This window comes from Heterodontus francisci, chromosome 23, assembly GCF_036365525.1.
Source record: "Heterodontus francisci isolate sHetFra1 chromosome 23, sHetFra1.hap1, whole genome shotgun sequence".
Classification (NCBI taxonomy): Eukaryota; Metazoa; Chordata; class Chondrichthyes; order Heterodontiformes; family Heterodontidae; genus Heterodontus; species Heterodontus francisci.
This window is the reverse complement of record NC_090393.1, coordinates 17,244,746-17,265,208: the sequence shown is the minus strand read 5'-3', so window position 1 is coordinate 17,265,208 and position 20,463 is coordinate 17,244,746. Positions and strand designations below refer to the sequence as shown.

Genomic DNA, 20,463 nt, shown 5'->3' with positions numbered 1-20,463 from the left:
GAGAGGTGCAATTGGTGGGGAAAAAGAACCCTTAGCCAGTTCTGGGAAATTTCTCTCTGTGCATAGGAGCTCTAGCCACTTAAATAATGGTAAGATGTGACTCTATGGTCATAATTATCTATTTGTTCAATACCTGATCTCGCTATCTTTTGTGGGAGAGCAGCCATTTCCCAACAAGGATGGGAAATTGGAGGGCGAGTTACTTGAGATCAAACTCCTAGTGGCTGAAAGCAGCACTAATAGCAGGGGTTGGCAAATAGATTGTTCATCTGGGGTGGAGGGGAGGAGTAAGATAACATATGGTAGGGATTGGACTTACTGTCCTAGGATCATGTGGCTTCAATGGACTGGCAATCCCAGACTGCTCAGTTCTATTTGAGTTTATATTCCCATTTATGACCTGTTGAATCTTGTAGGCCTGACCACTGCGATAAGGCAGTTTTTAGTGCTGTTGCCTCATTGGTGGATAATCCTTCACCAGAAACTTCAGATGTATGAAAATTAATGGGAACATGCTGTAAACTTTATTTGTGGTTCCTGTGGCATCACAGTATGCATCTCTGTCGTCCAAAGAGAACAGCAAGACAGGAAAGTGGATAGGACAAATGAACTTAAGAGAAGGAATCTTCTTCATGAAAAAATAGATCCTAATTAGAGAGTACAGTAAATGTTTTGTTTTACTGCTGATTTCCTAACCTTTAGTGTGTTAGGACCAATTGACACTTTATGGAGTACTAAAAATGGACATTCCTCACTGACAAACATGCCTTTTTCAATTCATGCTCCATCTGAGGATGACTGGTAGTAACATTTTTATCCTATGTGTGAACACTTTTCAGCAATCATGTGAGATTTCTGAGGTCACTGATCTGCTGGATCACTTTAATCATGCCTGATTAAAAATCCATGAGGCCTTAATCTAGCAGATCACTTCCAATGCAATTGTTGTGGTTCTTGATCAAGATTGCTTGTCGTAATGTACAATGGTTCTTCTACTAAAGACACTGATTTCTATGTCTACTTGTAGATATTCCCTATCCCAACACTTCAACACAGCTTGAGGTATTTTAGGTCCTACTTATCCACTGTTTTCTTCAAAGAATCTAACTGAGTAAAGTTTTGAGTCTCCAGAAGAGAATAAGATACCCATGGCAGAAGCCACATCATTTATAAAAATATTAATAATGTGAATATTGTATTCCAGTCCAGCATTTATAAAAACAATTTTAATTTCAGATGGTGCAAACCCTTGTTAGCAATGGTGCCAATTCAATCTGGGAGCATTCATTGCTGGATCCTACATCAGTAATGAGTGGAAAGCGCAAGGCCAGTCCTCAAGACAAAGTACAGTGAGTATATCTGATCCTGTTTCGTGCACTTTTACAACTTGCCTCAAACAAATTACTACACATACATTTATTTTTTTGTCATGACTCTTGTTGGCGTGTGGTTCTGCAGTCTTAACTTTGAGTCCTGTAACCTCAGCCAAAGAATGAAAAATGTTTCTAGTTTATTTATTTATCAGTTTTCTCATGCCTGATAGTGGTCAGATTGAGCAGAAAGCTTGTCTTCAACCACCCCAAGTTATAAGTCTTATTCCATTTTGATGCTAACATTTCCATGTCCCAACATGTCCCATAGTTCTTACAGTCTCTTCCTGGTGCCAGTTAGTATTGCAATAGAGGAAACCTTCTGGTTGAAACTCGACTAAAAAATGTTTTTCTTTGAGATAAGTTGAGACTCATTCTATCTCCATTTGATAATTTTTTTTATTCGTTCATGGGATGTGGTTATTGCTGGTTAGGCCAGCATTTATTGCCCATCCCTAATTGCTCTGGTGTAATAAATATTAAATTGAGCTGTGAAATGATTAAATTAACTTTTTTGTTGTCTGAATATGAAGAATTTGCAGGGGTTAACCATTCCATTACCTGAGAGATGCATACCTTGTATGTCTCCCTCAGCCTTAGCCTTCCCTGGGAATTTGGAGGATGTTTCTGGAGCCAAAAACAGCCTTATGAAAACAAAACTTGCAAAAAAATTAGTCATTTAGAGGAATGAGCTGTTAACCGTTCAAAACTTGCTTTTCAAAATATCTGGTTGCAGAAATCTAGTAGTGCAACAGTATTTCAGTGAGCAATCCTGTATTCCGGATCGGAATGTTTGCAGAATGTTACATAGTTCTTAGTCACTTTCCCAACTTCCTTAAAAGAAAAATCAGAGAAAATTGGTGATGTTACAGGTTAAATACTGGTCTTTCAGCTATGGGAGCTGGCATCAATTCCAGCCCAGTCTTACAGTTTGCAAAATACTTGTATTTACATAACATCTTGTCATATTGTTGAAATGTTCAAAAATGCTTGTGCGAACACAGCGAAATGCGTTTTATGGAATCAGTGAATGGTGCAGCACAGAAGGAGGCCATTCAGCCCATTGAGTCTGCGCCAGCTCTTACAAAATTAGTCCAGTCAGTCTCACTTCTCTGCTTTTTCCCCATATCCCTGCAATTTTTACTCCGAGTATTTATCCGATCTCCTTCTGTAAGCTGCTATTGTATCTATTTCCACTACCCATCAGATAGTGCATACCAGATACTAGCCACTTGTTGCATTTTAAAAAAAAGTTTCTCCTTGTGTCACCTTTGGTTCTTTTGCCAACATCTTAAATCTGTGCCCTTCGGTTCACGACCCTTCAGCCACTGGAAACAGTTTCTCTTCATTTGCTCTATCTAATGTCCTCCATCAGATCTCCTCTCAGCTGTCTCTGCTCCAAGGAGAATAGCTGCAGCTCCTCCAGTCTCGCCACCTGTGATCCCTCATCCCTTTAAGCATTCTAATAAGTATCCTCTGCATCCTCTCCAAAGCCTTTACATTCCTCCCATAGTGTGGTACCCAGAATTGGACACACACACCAGCTGTGGCCAAGCCATTTGTTTAAATATGGAAGTGTTGATTCTTACTGGGATAGTACCACAGGTGCCACTCACCACCTGGTATCCCGCACAACAGGCTTTTGTATACTTTGAGTCTAAAATAGATGGGGGGTGCGGGGGTGTCACCTATGTTGCCCATCACGATTGATTAGCACACTTATTGACCAGGTTTACACATGGAGTAATCATTTGAGTGAGGTATTAGAACGTTGTCTGCACCCACAAAGCTATGCTTCAGCGAGAGTTAGTTTGGACAGTCTCAATCCAGTTTTGGGAAGACATTAGCGACAGCAAAAATTGCTGCCAATTCAGCACTTGTGAATGTTATACTGATTCCATTGGCACGCAATGGCTGGTGTGGGGCTAGAGGAAACTGTCACACTGGTACAGTCATTTGTTCTGTTCAGAAGTTGCATCTGGGGCACATTGCAGGGACTGAGTAGTGATAACTAAGGCAAAGTAGAAAGAGGATTATTTTAACATCAAACTTTTCTGTATATGTATCTTCTGGTATATGAAATAGGAAAGTATTTCATTTCCCTTTGCTGACGTCCCTCACTGATTAGCACAAATTTCTGATAAGGCAGTTTTCCCCCCGCAAATCAACTATTATATTTGGTGTTCCAAATGTATACGTACACTGTAGAGTTTTTAAAACATGCTTGTCTTGTCAAACAAATTGGTTACTCTTTTTTTTTCACCATTCAGCCCTAATAAAGCAGAATTTATCAGAGCCAAATATTCGATGTTGGCATTCGTCCATCGCTTGCCGTGTCGTGAGGATGACAGTGTTGCAGCCAAAGACCTAAGCAAAGTAAGCATTAGCTGAATGAAAACCTTGGAACATTCTCTTGGAAGAAAGGTTGCAAAAGTTGTCTGAGCTCCTCCAGAGTATATGGCTGAGTTTAAAGTTATTCTGTAGAGGTGCATTACAATAGAAATGTTTACTGTTGCTATTATAGTCAGAGAACATCTTGTATTAAGCAAACAGTCTAGTTACTGTGAATGCACGTTTCCATTCTGTTTGGTGAAAGGGAATTGTGCTACTTTTCGCTGACTTTGTAATTTAGAAACAATAGCTCTGTTTTAAGTGTCCCCTCCTCCTTCACTGGTCTGATATCTAGAGAGTGATAAATAATATGCTGCCTCTTAAATTATCAGTTAATTTACTGATTGTGCCTCCTGACTGCTTTGGTGACTTCAATTACAGGCAAGGATTGTCCTGTAGTGCCAATGCAGAACCAGCACTTTGCATAGTCTAGGAACTGCACATCCCAGGGAATCCCTTGACCCAGATGAATGTGCAGCAGTGTTGCCTGATGGTGTTTTCTTTCTGGGGATGGGTAGTTACAGTTCCGTTCCTAGGCTGATCTGAAGAGCCAATTTTTGTTGCATTGAATGCAGTTGCTTTGAGACATGGACAACCCACGCAATAACTTATGATGTGTGTCTCCGTGAGACAGTAAATTTGATATTTTACAAGGAGATTGGGGAGAGAATTTGAACCAAAAGTGTGACCCCCAGGATTTTCCCCATTAAGTGTAACAGGGATTAGTACACAAATTTTTTAAGATGAGGTGAAGGAGCTGCTGTACAAATACTATTTTTTTAATTCATTCATGGGATGTGGGCATCGCTGGCTAGGCCAGCATTTATTGCCCTTGAGGTGGTGCTGAGCTGTCTTGAACCGCTGCAGTCCATGTAGGGTAGGTACACCCACAGTGCTGTTAGGAAGGGAGTTCCAGGATTTTGACCCAGCGACAGTGAAGGAACGGCGATATACCAAGTCAGGATGTTGTGTGGCTTGGAGGGGAACTTGCAGGTGGTGGTGTTCCCATGCATTTGCTGCCCTTGACCTTCTAGGTGGTAGAGGTTGCTGGTTTAGAAGGTGCTATCTAAGGAGCCTTGGTGCGTTGCTGCAGTGCATCTTGTAGATGGTAGCCACTGCTGCCACTGTGCATCGGTGGTAGAGGGAGTGAATGTTTGTGGATGGGGTTCCAATCAAGTGGGCTGCTTTGTCCTGGATGGTGTTGAGCTTTTTGAGTGTTGGAGCTGCATTCATCCAGCTAAGTGGAGAGTATTCCATCACACACCTGACTTGTGACTTGTAGATGGTGGACAGGCTTTGGTGAGTCAGGAAGTGAGTTACGTGCCACAGGATTCCTAGCCTCTGACCTCTTGTAGCCATGGTAGTTATATGGCTACTCCAGTTCAGTTTCTGGTCAATGGTAAGCCCCCAGGATGTTCATAGTGGGGGATTCAGTGATGGTAATGCCATTGAATGTCAAGGGGAGATGGTTAGATTCTCTCTTGTTGGAGATGGTCATTGCCTGGCACTTGTGTGGCGAATGTTACTTGTCACTTATCAGCCCAAGCCTGGATATTGTGCAGGTCTTGCTGCAAACGGACTGTTTCAGTATCTGAGGAGTCACGAATGGTACTGAACATTGTGTAATCATCAGCGAACATCTCCACTTTTGACCTTATGATTGAAGGAAGGTCATTGATGAAGCAGCTGAAGATGGTTGGGCCTAGGATACAACCCTGAGGAACTCCTGCAGCTGAGATGATTGACCTCCAACAACCACAATCATCATCCTTTGTGCTAGGTATGACTCTACCAGCGGAGAATTTTCCCCCTGATTCCCATTGACTTCAGTTTTGCTAGGGCTCCTTGATGCCATACTCTGTCAAATGCTACCTTGGTGTCAAGGGCAGTCACTGTCACCTCACCTCTTGAGTTCAACTCTTTTGTCCATGTTTGAACCAAGGCGAGAATGAGGTCAGGAGCTGAGTGGCTCTGGTGGAACCCAAACTAAGCGTCACCAAGCAGGTTATTGCTAAGCAAGTGCCGCTTGATAGCACTGCTGATTACACCTTCCATCACTTTACTGATGATTGAGAGTAGACTGATGGGGTGGTAATTGGTCGGGTTGGACTTTTCCTGCTTTTTGTGAACAGGACATGCCTGGGCAATTTTCCACATTACTGGGCAGATGCCAGTGTTGTAGCTGTACTGGAACAGTTTGGCTAGGTGAGTGTGAAGTTGCATTATTTTTGTTGCTCTTCTTTGGCAGATTTTAAATGTGCTCATTAAAGTTTAACTAGCTGCTGCTGTTGGGAATATATCAAATCAACAAATGTGCCGACATGTATACCTGTCCTGACGAGCAAGTAAGGCAGATGTTATGAGATTGGAGTTCCTATTGAAATGTGAATTTTTGACACAAAGCCATAACACCCACTGAGTGAACTAGAAAGAAATCATTTATCTCTTTGAAGATCCTGGTTTTGTCTGTCTTGTGGGATATGTAAATTAGATTTTCTTTCTCATTTGTAAATGCATGGATTTGGAGTGACTCTATTACAAAGGCAAATTTGTACCAAAATGGCACAATAATTCCCACTCCACTCCTCACCCTCCCCACCCCCGACTGGGGTTGGGGAAGAGAAACATGCTGAGGACTGAATTCCCATGTACATATTTAGAGCCAGTGCTCCAAATTGATACAACTTCACAGAAAGAGAGGAAACTCCAATATCACTATTACCAGTTGCATTGGATAAGGGTTGCATTTGGATTGCTTGCTCACCAACCTTGATCCAAGAATAATGTGCTTGGAGGGCAAGGAGTGGGGTTATGTCCGAGCCAAAAAGGGAGTAAAATGACTGACCTGAAATGTTAGCTCTGCTTCTCTCTTCACAGATGCTGCCAGACCTGCTGAGTATTTCCAGTTTTACTTACTGTTTTTATTTCAGATTTCCAGCATCCGCAGTATTCTGCTTTTATTATAGGGAGTAAAATAACTTTGTCTGTGTGCCCTGCACTTTCTTTAGTTGTGACAATTCTGGAAACCTGTCAGATCTCTGGCAATGGTGCTCAGTAACCAGCTGCAAGAAGGTGTTTGAAAGCAGCTAAGGTGATTGGGTTCCTATCCCACTCTATATGATGTGGAAGTACCTTTTTCTCTGTTTAGTGCGTTACTCCAAAGTTTTATGGTCAAAATTCTTCAAACCTTCTCCAGAATGGTATTTTTGAGCTTCAGCATGCTGGGTCACCATACCACAACAAGTGAATTTAAAGAAGCAAACTTCTCCGCTCCTAATTTTCTCCTCTTAACATACCGTCTCATGCTAGGATATGGTTCTGTCAGTGCTATGCACTCTTGTACCTTGCCCAAGTATTCATTTTCATGTGCAAGCTTAAATACGGAATGTCATCAGCATAATTGATTACTGAGGAAATTGCAGCAGAGGCTGTTCCTATCTTAACCAGATATCTATGCGCACGCATACTGTTTGCAACAGAGGACAGTTGTCAAGAGTGGAAACTGGTTAATGTTTTTTACTTTTTTAAAAAAGCATGTTCGTTCTTCCTCTACTTCAGGGGACCGAGGATATTTGAAGCATCCTTAATTGCTGCCTTTGTTGAAATAAATCAACTCAGCATAGATAAAGAATCAAGGCTGAGCCATTCCTGCTCTGTATGGCTTAGTTATGCATTACCTTCCCACCTGAGCTATTGGGGAAGCTGAATATGTGTTTAACTTTTCTATTTAGTTAAAATATGCCAGTAATAGAATGAAGGGGTGAAAGGAAATATCTGAGCTCTAATTTTGTGTAATTTGTTCAGTTAATAGAGTCTCCTTGTGCACTGTTCAAGTTTCTGAAACTAGAATGCAGTATTGTAATAATAGAAATCACAGAAATCATAGAAGGTTTAAGGTACAGAAAGAGGCCACTTGGCCCATCGTATCTCTGCCAGCCGAAAAATGATCCACCTATTCTAATCCCCGCTTTGAGCATTTGGTCCATAGCCGTGCAGATTACGGCACTTGAGGTGCATATCTTTTGAATGAGTTGAGGATTTCTGCTTCAACTACCCTTTCAGGCAGTGAGTTCCAGACCCCCACCACCCTCTGGGTGCAAAAGTTTTTCCTCATCTCCCCTCTAATTTTTCTACCAATCACTTTAAATCTATGCCCCCTCACCACTGACCTCTCTGCTAAGGTGAATAGACCCTTCCCCTCCACTCTATCCAGGCCCCTCACAATTTTGTACATCTCAATCAAATCTCCCCTCAGCCTTCTCTGTTCCAAGGAGAATAACCCCAGCCTATCCAATCTATCATCGTAGCTGCATTTTCTCAGTCCTGGCAACATCCTCGTAAATCTCCTTTATGCCTTTTCTAGTGCAATTACATCCTTTCTGTAATGAGATGACCAGAACTGCACACAGTACTCAAGTTGTGGCCTAACCAGTGAGTTATATAGTTCCAGCATAACCTCCCTGCTCTTATATTCTGTACCTCAGCTAATGAAGGAAAGGATTCCATATGCCTTCTTAACCATCTTAGCGACCTGTCCTGCTGCCTTCAGGGATCTGCGGACATTTACTCCAAGGTCCCTCACTTCCTCTACACTTCTCAGTATTTTCCCATTTATTGTGTATTCCTTTGCCTTGTTTGACCTCCCCAAATGCATCACCTCACACTTCTCCAGGTTGAATTCCATTTGCCACTTATCTGCCCATTTGACCAGACTATCAATATCTTCCTGCAGCCAATAGCTATCTTCCTTGCTATCTACCACAGGGCCAATATTTGTGTCGTTTGCAGATCCTTGATCGTGTCCCCTACATTTACGTCCAAATCGTTCACCACAAAAAGCAGGGGACCCAGTACTGAGCCCGGCAGAATGGAAACAGCCCTCCAGTCGCTAAAACAGCCGTCAACAATTACCCTTTATTTCCTGCCACTGAGCCAATTTTATATCCACCTTGCTGCATTTCCCTGGTTTTTTTAATCAGTCTGCCATGTGGGACCTTGTCAAAAGCCTTGCTAAGATCCATGTAGACCACATCAACTGCTCTACCCTCATCTATCTTCCTTGTTACTACTTCAAAAAATTCGATCAAGTTGGTCAAACAAGATCATCCCCTAAATCCATGGTGATTATCTTTGATTAACCTGTGCCTTTCTATGTGACAGTTTACCTGTCTCTCAGAATAAATTCCAATAATTTGCCCACTACTGAGGTTAGTCTGACAGGCCTGTAATTATTCGGTCTATCCTTCGCTCCCTTTTTAAACAGAGGTACAACGTTAGTTCTCCAATCCTCCGGCACCACACCTGTATCCAGTGAGGACTGGAAAATGATGTTCAGACATTCTGCTATTTCCTCTCTTCTTTTAACAGCCATTTCACCTGGGTCTGGTGATTTATCAACTTTCAAGGATGCTAGTCCCATTAATACTACTTCTCTCCCTATGTTTATCACATCCAATACTCCACACTCCTCCTCCCTAACTACAATATCTGCATTGTTCCCCTCTTTTGTGAAGACAGACGCAAAGTATTCATGAAGAACCGTGCCAACATTTTCTGCCTCTACACATAGCTTACCTTTTTGGTCTTTTATGGGCCCTACTGCTTAGTTATCCTCTTACTCTTAATGTATTGATAAAACATCTTGGGGTTCTTGTTGAAGAACATCTTGTTGAAGTGCAGTAATTGTTGTAATGGAGGAAAATGCAGCAGCCATTATGTGCCAGTAATGTCTTAAATAACTGAGATGTATGTTTCCTTTCTCCTACAATATAAAAGGAATTTAAAAAAAAAAGTATTAGTGCAGACATTGGACCAGTTTCATGTGTAAGGTTTCATAGGGCGTTACAGAAAACTGTCATCTGTTTGTCAGCATTGCTACCAATATATGTCCAAACTTGTGCAAGTATTAAAGAATCATTTAAAAAAAAGACTTGCTTCTCTTGACAAGCTCCTCTGTAATGAGGAGGTTCCGTAAACTTTGGCAGCTAGCTGGAATGGATTAAAAAATATTCTAGAATAAAATAAATAGGTAGGTGGTAGGGAATATGGGATTACTGTAGAGTTAGTGTAAATGGGGGGTTGTTGGTCGGCACAGACTCAGTGGGCCGAAGGGCCTGTTTCACTGCTGTATCTCTAAATAAAAATAAATAAATAAAAATGTGCAACTGGGAATCTAAGATGGTCTTCTGCAAAATGGTTATGTAACTTAAAGTACCTTTTAATTACATTAAATAGGCAGCTTATCATAAAGTGGACCAATGTCAGTCTTTTAGTTCCAGGGATTGAATTACAGAAGTAACCAAACAAATAATTAGCTCTTTAATGCATTTTTCTTTGTTTCCTTTTCATGTATGGCTCTATGAAAGATTAAGTGGTTCATGCGCTCCAAGCTATGTTGCCTGGTGCTCGAGTGTCTTTTGTCTTCTGTTATTTCAGCAATTGCACTCCAGTGTGCGGACGGGGAACTTGGAGACCTGCTTGCGACTGCTGTCGTTAGGGGCCCAAGCAAATTTCTTCCACCCTGTAAGTCTTCAAGTTAAATGTTTTTGGTACAGAGTTTCCGCTGTACTTTTTATGTTGCCTCTGCTTCTCTGTATATCTAATGTAGGTTGAATACTCACCAAACTGTGAACAAAATACTGGGAAAAGTAATCTAATAAATGACCATGCAAAATGTTTTAAAGTCATTTTTTGTTCATACTGTCCTTTTGCAAACTAGAGATATTTTGTTAAAAAAGTAAGTATATACAAAAGACTATATTTTCTCAATGCCTAACTCTTAATGGCCATGGTCTAATGGGTGTCCATGACCTTTTCCATGCACCCAATAGCTCAAATAACCTGAGGTTTTGGAATAGGTCATTGGTCCCCACTGTTGGCTTGGCAAGTGAAACAGAAGCTAATGCCTTTCTTTTAAAACCAAAAATAACCTATTGTGTTCTTGTCAACTGCCATGTGTTAGCATATACTAACAACCAAGAAGTTGTGAATTCAAATTCCACCATTAAAATTATGAAATTCAATAATTGTGTGAATTTGCGGTCTGGCAGGAAAATGGCTGAAAACTGCCAGATTGCCATTTAAAAGTCCAACTTGTTGACTAATGTCTTTTAAGGAAGAAAAATAGCTGCCCACTATCCCTGTTTTGAACTATGTGATTCTAGTCCCACATTGAATGGTTGACTCTTCATATCCTCTGAAATGGCCTAACAAGCCACCCTATTGCAAAAACAATTACTAGAAGAAAGCCTATTTTACTCTCAAGATAAGTCTGGATGCACAATAAATGTGGCTTTTCTAGTCTCACCCACAGCCTGTATTGTGTACAAGTTTGTCTCTCCTATGATGCTGTACTTTTTGTTGCAAATAGTCAGTTACTTAATGTAAAATTGAAACTGCTTCAGTGCCTGTGTTTTTAATTCCTTTTACATTGTAGGAAAAAGGAAATACTCCTCTTCATGTAGCAAGCAAAGGAGGACAAATTCTACAGGCTGAGCTTTTGGCAGTGTACGGTGCTGATCCCGGTGCCCCTGATGCCAATGGCAAGACTCCAAGCGACAATGCAAGGTTAGATAATGAAAAAGGCCATAGAGGTACCTCTCTATACCTTTACTACTGAGAAAAATATAAATGTTAATGCAACAATGGCTTATTTACTGAAATGTCAAATTAATTGCACTTTCCAATATGTCATTGTGAAAAATGAAGTATTTTTGTTTCTGATTTAGTACAGTTTTGGCTTCTTGACTTTTTTTATGAAACATAGTATGGATTAAAAAACAGCTTCATTAAATTTAAACATTTCCCTAGTTATTTCAATACACGTATTACAGATTTTAGATGTTTTTAAAGTCAAATGTCTAAAAGAGGGACCAAGCCATCCAGATCAAAGACAAATATGTCGTTGGTTATGTTTCAGAATTTAACGGACTATTATTTAAATTTTCCTTCGTCTTTTTGTTTTCTGGCAAGTATTTTAGTTTGGCTGGTTCAAATCGAGAGGCCCCTTGAAGTCCTGAGAGAAAAGTAGTCAGATTAGATAGTGGACTATAAATCCACAGAAGAATACATTATAGTTTAGCACAGTAAGATATTTAAGCTTAATAACTAGCAAAATCTATGTTGTCATTGCCACTGTGCAGGGTGACCGAGAGGTCTCTGTCTGCTCTGGGGGCATGAGTTTGAATCTCCCTTCTAACATTTACAAATACAGAATTATTTTCTGCGCGTTCAGCTGGGAGTAACCTTTGTCCTGGTAGATTGGAAGATACCAAATATAGCTCTGCTGTTCAAGAAAGGAGTGAGAGAAAAAACAAGAAGAAGCCAGTTAACCTGACATCATTAGCAGGAAAAATGCTAGAATTTGTAAATAAGGACATAGTTACAGGGCACTTGGAAAGTCACAATGGTTAGGCATAGTCAACATGGTTTTATGAAAGGGAAATTGTGTTTGACTAATCTGAGTTTTTTGAGGGTGTAACTAGCAGGATAGGTAAAGGGGAATCAGCGGAGGTAATATCTTTGGATTTTCAGAAGGCACTCAATAAGGTGCTGCACACAAGGTTGGGGGTAATATATTGACATGGGTTGAGGATTGGCTAACGGACAAAAAGCAGAGTAGGAATAAACAGGTTATTTTTGGGATGTCAAGGTGTGCAGCAAGGATTAATGTTTGGACCTCAGCTATTTACAATTTATATCAGTGACTTGGATAAGATGGCAGTGTGTAATGCATCATCCAAGTTTGCTGATATAAAGCTAGGTGTGAGGAGGATGCAAAGAAGCTGCAAAGGGATGTAGACTGGATAAATGATTGAACAAGAAGTTTGCAGATGGAGTATAATGTGGGCAAGTGTGAAATTGGTCACTTTGGGAGGAGGAATGGCAAAGCAGAATATATTTTAAAAGATGAGACACCAGTAAATGTTGGTGTGCAGAGGGATTTGGGGGTCCTTGTACTGTTACACAATATTTTGGTACCGCAAGCAATTAGGAAGGCAAATAGTCTGTTAGCCTTTATCGTAAGGGGGTTGGAGTATGAATAAGGATGTCTTGCTGCAATTATATAGGGCTTTGGTGAGACCGCACTTGTAATACTGTGTATAGTTTTGGCCTCCTTACCTAAGAAAGGATATACTTCTCTTGGAGAGGGTATAACACAGGTTCACCAGATTGAATTCTGGGATGAGAGGGCTGTCCTATGAAGAGAGATTGAGTAGAATGGGCCTATATTCTCTGGCGTTTAGAAGAATGAGAGGTGATCTCATTGAAATGTATAAAATTCTTAGAAGGTTTAACAGGGTAGATGCTGAGAGTCAGTTTCCCCTGGCTAGAGAGTCTAAAACTAGGGGTCTTGGTCTCAGGATTAGGGGTCGGCCATTTAGGATTGAGATGAGAAATCTTTTCACTCAAATTTGTGAATCTTTGGAATTCTGTACCCCAGAGGGCAGTGCATACTCAGTCGATGAGTATATTTAAACTGAGATGAATAGATTTTTGGGCACTCGGGGAATTAAGGGTTTCTGGGATTGGGCAGGAAAGTGGAGTGATGTAGAAGTTCGGCCATGATCTTGCTGAATGGCGGAGCAGGCTTGAAGGGCTGTGTGGCCTACCCCTTTTTATGTTCTTGACCACTTAGTAATTTGTTTGGCAGTTGAAGCTGAGCGTGTTACTCCGCCACTTTCAAAGGAAGATCCCATGAGGCATTTGATAAAACCAGTAAGCCAACATAAAGTGAAGAGAGTTCACTGATCACTCGGCGTAAGGGAGGCGGTGGCGTAGTGGTATTATCACTGGACTAGTGACCCAGAGTATTGATCTGGAAACATGGGTTCGAATCCCACCACAGCAGAAGGTGGAATTTGAATTTAATTAATAAATCTGGAATTCAAAAGCTAGTCTAATGATGGCCATGAAACCATTGTCGATTGTTGTAAAAACCCATCTGGTTCACTAATGTCCTTTAGGGAAGGAAATCTGCTGTCCCTTACCTGGTCTGGCCGACATGTGACTCCAGACCCACAGCAATGTGGTTAGCTCTTACATGCCCTCTGAAATGGCCTAGCAAGCCACTCAGTTGTACCTAACTGCTACAAAGTCAATGAAAAGGAATGAAACCAGACGGAGGACCCGGCATTGACCTCGGCACCGGAAACGACAATGGCAAACCCAGCCCTGTCGACCCTGCAAAGTCCTCCTTACTAACATCTGGAGGCTTGTGCCAAAGTTTGGAGAGCTGTCCCAGAGACGAGTCAAGCAACAGTCTGACGTTGTCATACTCACGGAATCATACCTTCCATACAATGTCCCAGACACTGCAGTCACTATTCCTGGATATGTCCTGTCCCACCAGCAGGACAGACCCAGCAGAGGTGGCAGGACAGTGGTCTACAGTAGGGAGGGAGTTGCTCTGGGAGTCCTCAACATCGACTCTTGACACCATGAAGTCTCATGGCATCAGGTCAAACATGGGCAAGGTAATCTCTTACTGATTTCCACCTACTGCCCTCCCTCAGCTGACGAGTCAGTACTCCTCCATGTTGAACACCATTTGGAGGAAGCACTGAGGGTGGCAAGGGCACAAAATGCACTCTGGGTGGGGGACTTCAATGTCCATCACCAAGAGTAGCTCGGTAGCACCACTACTGACCGAGCTGGCCGAATACTGAAGGACATAGCTGCTAAACTGGGTCTGCGGCAGGTGGTGGGGGAACCAACGTGAGGGAAAAACATACTTGACCTTGTCCTCACCAATCTGCCTGCCGCAGATGTTTCTGTCCATGACTGTATTGGTAGGAGTGACCACCGCACAGTCCTTGTAGAGACGCCGTCCTGCCTTCACATTGAGGATACTGTCCATCGTGTTGTGTGGCACTGTCACCATGCTAAATGGGATAGATTTCGAACCGATCTAGCAGTGCAAAGCTGGGCATCCATGAGGCGCTGTGGGCTATCAGCAGCAGCAGAATTGTACTCAACCACAATCTGTAACCTCATGGCCTGGCATATTCCCCACTCTATCATTACCATCAAGCCAGGAGACTAACTCTGGTTCAATGAAGAGTGCAGGAGGGCATGTCAGGAGCAGCAACAGGCATACATCACAATGAGGTGTCAACCTGGTGAAGCTACAACCCAGGACTACTTACATGCCAAACTGCATAAGCAGCATGCAATAGACAGAGCTAAGCGATCCCATAACCAACGGATCAGATCTAAGCTCTGCAGTCCTGTCACATCCAATCGTGAATGGTGGTGGACAATTAAACAACTGACTGGAGGAGGTGGCTCCACAAATATCCCCATCCTCAATAATGGGGGAGCTCAGCACATCAGTGCGAAAGATAAGGCAGAAGTATTTGCAACCATCTTCAGCCAGAAGTGCTGAGTTGATGATCCATCTCGGCCCCCTCCTGAAGTCCCCAGCATTACAGATGCCAGACTTCAGCCAATTCGATTCACTCCGCGTGATATCAAGAAACGGCTGAAGGCACTGGATACTACAAAGGCTATGGGTCTTGACAATATTCCGGTAATAGCACTGAAGACCTGTGCTCCAGAACTTGCCGCACCCCTAGCCAAGCTGTTCCAGTATAGCTGCAACACTGGCATCTACCTGGCAATGTGGAAAATTGCCCAGGTATGTCCTGTACACACAAAGCAGGACAAGTCCAACCCGGCCAATTACCGCCCTATCAGTCTACTCTCAATCATCAGTAAAGTGATGGAAGGTGTCATCAACAGATCCATCAAACAGCACTTGCTTAGCAATAACCTGCTCAGTGATGCTCAGTTTGGGTTCAGCCAGGGCCACTCAGCCCATGACCTCATTACAGCCTTGGTTCAAATATGGACAAAAGAGCTGAACTCAAGAATTGAGGTGAGAGTGACTGCCCTTGACATCAAGGCAGCATTTGACCGAGTGTGGCATCAAGGAGTCCTAGCAAAACTGGAGTCAATGGGAATCGGGGGGGGAAAACTATCTGCTGGTTGGAGTCATTCCTAGCACAAAGGAAGATGGTTGTGGTTGTTGGAGGTCAATCATCTGAGCTCCCGGACATCACTGCAGGAGTTCCTTAGGGTAGTGTCCTAGGCCCAACCATCTTCAACTGCTTCATCAATGACTTTCCTTCAATCATAAGGTCAGAAGTGGGGATGTTCGCTGATGATTGCACAATGTTCCGCACCATTCGCAACTCCTCAAACACTGAAGCAGTCCGTGTAGAAATGCAGCAAGACCTGGACAATATCCAGGCTTGGGCTGATAAGTGACAAGTAACATTCGTGCCAGGCAATGACTGTCTCCAACAAGAGAGAATCTAACTAGATGGAATTGCCATCGCTGAATCCCCCACTATCAACATCCTAGGGGATACCGTTGACCAGAAACTGAACTGGAGTAGTCATAAATACCGTGGCTACAAGAGCAGGTCAGAGGCTAGGAATCCTGCGGCGAGTAACTCACCTCCTGACTCCCCAAAGCCTGTCCACCATCTACAAGGCACAAGTCAGGAGTGTGATGGAATACTCTCCACTTGCCTGGATGGGTGCAGTTCCAACAACATTCAAGAAGCTCGATACCATCCAGAACAAAGCAGCCCGCTTGATTGGCACGCCATCCACAAACATTCACTCCCTCCATAACCGACGCGCAGTGGCAGCAGTGTGTACTATCTACAAGATGCACTGCAGCAATGCACCAAGGCTCCTTCAACAGCACCTTCCAAACCTGTGACCTCTACCACCTCGAAGGACAAGAGCAGCAGATGCATGGGAACATCACCACCTGCAAGTTCCCATCCAAGTCACACACCACCCTGACTTGGAATTATATCGCCGTTCCTTCACTGTCGCTGGGTCAAAATCCTGGAACTCCCTTCCTACCAGCACTGTGGGTGTACCTACCTCACATGGACTGCAGCGGTTCAAGAAGGCAGCTCACCACCACCTTCTCAAGGGCAATTAGGGATGGGCAATAAATGCTGGCCTGGCCTGCGATGTCCACATCCCATGAATGAATAAAAAATTTTTTTTTAAAGTTAATAATTTTTCCAAAAATCCAGTGAAAAAAAGATTCCTCTGGAACATAGAGAGCAAAAGCTCACCCATGGGAGTGGTTTTTGAGACAAAACCCAAAAGAGTAAAACAAAACTTTGAAAATGTAGAAATCTTTTCCTCACATATCATTCTTGATGGCTGAGAACCAGAGGATATGTATACAAAAGCTTGCCTCCAAAAATAGGACACTGTCCAAGATGAGGTAAATGGTTCATAATCTGCAGAAGGAACATACTTCATGCCTTGAAAAACCTTTTCTCATTCCGTGCTGGCTTACATTCTTGTATTGCAAATGCATGCTTACATGAATGACTGTTACCAGCATGTGGGTCTACAGTATCATGGAACTAGGAATAGGTTTACACCAGTATGAACACAGTAAGTCATTTGGAAAGGCTATTCTGTGTAACAAATTTTAACTATGGTCCAATTTTAGAATCAGTGTAACTTATAAATTGAAGTACAACTAAGGTATGTTGGTGTCGATGTTAACCCTGTGAAAATGAGGTATGCAACAGTTCGCATTTATATAACACTTTTAATGTAATAAATGTCCCAAGGCACATCTGAGACATGGAAAAAATAGAATCGTCGAATGGTTATATTACAGAGGAGGCCATCTGGCCCGTCATATCCGTGCTGGTTCTCTGCAAGAGCAACTCAGCCCACTCACCTGTCTCTTTCCCATAGCCCTGCAAATCATTTCTATTCAGATAATTATCCAATTTCCTTTTGAAAGCCATGATTGAATCTGTCTCCACCACACTTTCAGGCAGAGCATGCCAGATCCTTGCTGCAGAAAAAAGCTTTTCCTCATGTCATTGGTTCTTTTGCCAATCACCTTAAATTGGTGTCCTCTGGTTCTTGACCCGTCCACCTATGGAAACCATTTCTCCCTAGCTGCTCTACCCAGACCCTTCATGATTTTGCATGCCTTTATCAAATCTCCCCTCAACCTTCTCTTTAAGGAGAACAGTCCCAGCTTCTCTGATCTCTGCATGTAACTGAAGTCCCTCATCCCTGGAACTATTCTTGTAAATCTTTTCTGCACCCTTTAAAGCCTTCACATTCTTCCTAAAGTGTGGTGTCCAGAATTGAGTGCAAATAGCTGAACAGTAGTAGAAGCTTCAAGGAAGACATGGTTAAAGAAGTAGATTTTGAGAGGGGGTGAGTGAAGTCGGGGTGAGTGAAGTCGGGGTGAGTGAAAGCAAGTCGGAGAGCTTTAGGGGTATCTGGATATATTAACAGGAGTTTTGATGCTGTCTGCCATGACAATGGAATTCAAGCAGTTCATTTAGTCATCAGAAGTTCAGATTGTTATGAGTATCAATTAACCTTCAGTAATTTACAAAAATAATCCAAGTATGCCAGATTATTTTGTATTCTTCCCAATCTTTCGACTGTTTCAGTGTACTGTAAATCTCTCCATTCTGGTGAATTTGTAAAGTTCTTTGGTATTTTATGAGTGTTTCAAGGGAGAAGTTTATTTTAATGTGATCAAAAGGGGAGACTGATTCTCTGGCAAAAAGGAATAGAACTGGAAGGGCTGGCAGCAGCAATGGGATTTCTTCCCACTTCTAGGTTCAGCTGCAAAAACTCTGTTTACTCAGATGGAAAAATAAGTTTTAAATGCTTGAAAAATAATCTTTTGTTGGAATTTCTTCTGTAGAGTACAAGGAAATATGATTAAAATATCCAGTTCTGCGATGGATCCATTCACGCATCATCCTGTGTTTACATTTTTATGATTTCATTGAATCATATGAAAGGATGCCATTTGACCCATTGTCCCTGTGCTAGCTCTTTGAAAGAGCTATACAATTAGTCACACTACCCTGTTCTTTCCCAATAGCCCTACAATTTTTTCCCTTTAAAGTATATATCCAATCCCCTTTTGAAAATTACTGTAAATCTACTTCCACCACACTTTCAGGCAGTGCTTTCTAGGTCAACATAACTTGCTGCATTAAAAAAAAAATCTCATCTCCCCTTAGGTTCTTTTGCAAATTAACTTAAATCTGTGTCCTTTGGTTACTGACCCTCCTCTCAGTGGAAACAGTTTCTCCCTATTTACTCTACAGAACCCCTTATGATTTTGAACACCTTTTTTCAACCTTTGAATAATGTGGGTTCTGTTCATACAGTTTTGGTGGCTGTAAACAAGGTACTTCCAAAAGGCATTTGATACAGTGCTGCACAACAGACTTGTGAGCAAAGTTGTAGCTCGTGAAATAAAAGGGGCTGTAGCAACATGGATACGAAACTGGCTGACTGATAGGAAACAGAGTAGTGTATAATGGATGTTTTCGGGCTGGAGGAAGGTTTGTAGTGGAGTTCCCCGGGATAAGTGTTGGGGCCCTTGCTCCTCTTGATATATATTAATGACCTAGACCTTGGCGTACAGGGCACAATTCCAAAATTTGCGTATGATACGAAACTTGGAAGAATTGTGAACCATGAGGAAGATAGTGTAGAACTTCAAAAGGGCGTAGACAAGTTGGTGGAATGAGCAGGCAAGTTGAAGTTCAATGCGGAGAAGTGTGAAGTGATTCATTTTGGTAGGAAGAACATGGAGAGAATACAAAATAAAGGGTACAATTCTAAAGGGGGTGCAGGAGCAGAGGGACCTGGGTGTATTTGTGCATAAGTCATTGAAGGTGGCAGGACAGGTTAAGTGCATGGTTAATAAAGCACCCATATCCCATGAATAAAAAAAAGGTATCCTTGGCTTTATTAATAGGGCATAGTGTTCAAAAGCAAGGAGGTTATGTTGAACTTGTATAAAACACTGATTTGGCCTTACCTGGGGTATTGCGTCCAGTACTGGGCGCCGAACTTTCGCAAAGATGTCAAGGCATTGGAGAGAGTGCAGAAAAGGTACATGAGAATGGTTCCAGGAATGAGGGACTTTCATTTACGAAGATAAATTAAAGAAGTTGGGACTGTTTTACTTGGAGAAGAGGAGGCTGAGAGGAGATTTGATAGAGGTATTCAAAATCATGAGGGGTCTGGACAGAGTAGGTTGGGGGAAAAACTTACTGTTCGTGAAAAGATCGAGAACGAGAGGACCCAGATTTAAGGTAATTGGCAGAAGAAGCAATGGTGGCTTGAGAAAAAACTTTTTCACGCAGCGAATGGTCAGGATCTGGAATGCGAACAAAGAACAGTACAGCACAGGAACAGTCCATTCGGCCCTCCAAGCCTGCGCCGATCTTGATGCCTGCCTAAACTAAAACCTTCTGCACTTCCGGGGTCCGTATCCCTCTATTCCCTTCCTATTCATGTATTTGTCAAGATGCCTCTTAAACGTCTCTATGGTATCTGCTTCCACCACCTCCCCCGGCAACAAGTTCCAGGCACTCACCGCCCTCTGTGTAAAGAACTTGCCTCGCACATCCCCTCTAAACTTTGCCCCTCTCACCTTAAACCTATGTCCCCTAGTCACTGACTCTTCCACCCTGGGAAAAAGCTTCTGACTATCCACTCTGTCCATGCCGCTTATAACTTTGTAAACCTCTATCATGTCGCCCCTCCACCTCTGTCGTTCTAGTGAAAACAATCCGAGTTTATCCAACCTCTCCTCATAGCTAATGCCCTCCAGACCAGGCAACATCCTGGTAAACCTCTTCTGTACCCTCTCCAAAGC

The 20,463-nt window shown here is 42.4% G+C and overlaps 1 protein-coding gene across 8 annotated transcripts in view; it reads left to right on the top strand.

Annotated features, from left to right (window-relative positions):
- git2a (G protein-coupled receptor kinase interacting ArfGAP 2a) overlaps positions 1 to 20,463 on the top strand; it is a 145,808-nt gene that overhangs the window by 61,710 nt on the left and 63,635 nt on the right. For all 8 annotated transcript variants that reach the window (XM_068054770.1, XM_068054771.1, XM_068054775.1 and 5 more), the window contains exons 3-6: positions 1,237 to 1,349; positions 3,641 to 3,746; positions 10,197 to 10,283; positions 11,197 to 11,327. In XM_068054770.1, coding sequence (XP_067910871.1) covers positions 1,237 to 1,349; positions 3,641 to 3,746; positions 10,197 to 10,283; positions 11,197 to 11,327 — 437 coding nt within the window. The remainder of the gene's footprint in view (positions 1 to 1,236; positions 1,350 to 3,640; positions 3,747 to 10,196; positions 10,284 to 11,196; positions 11,328 to 20,463) is intronic.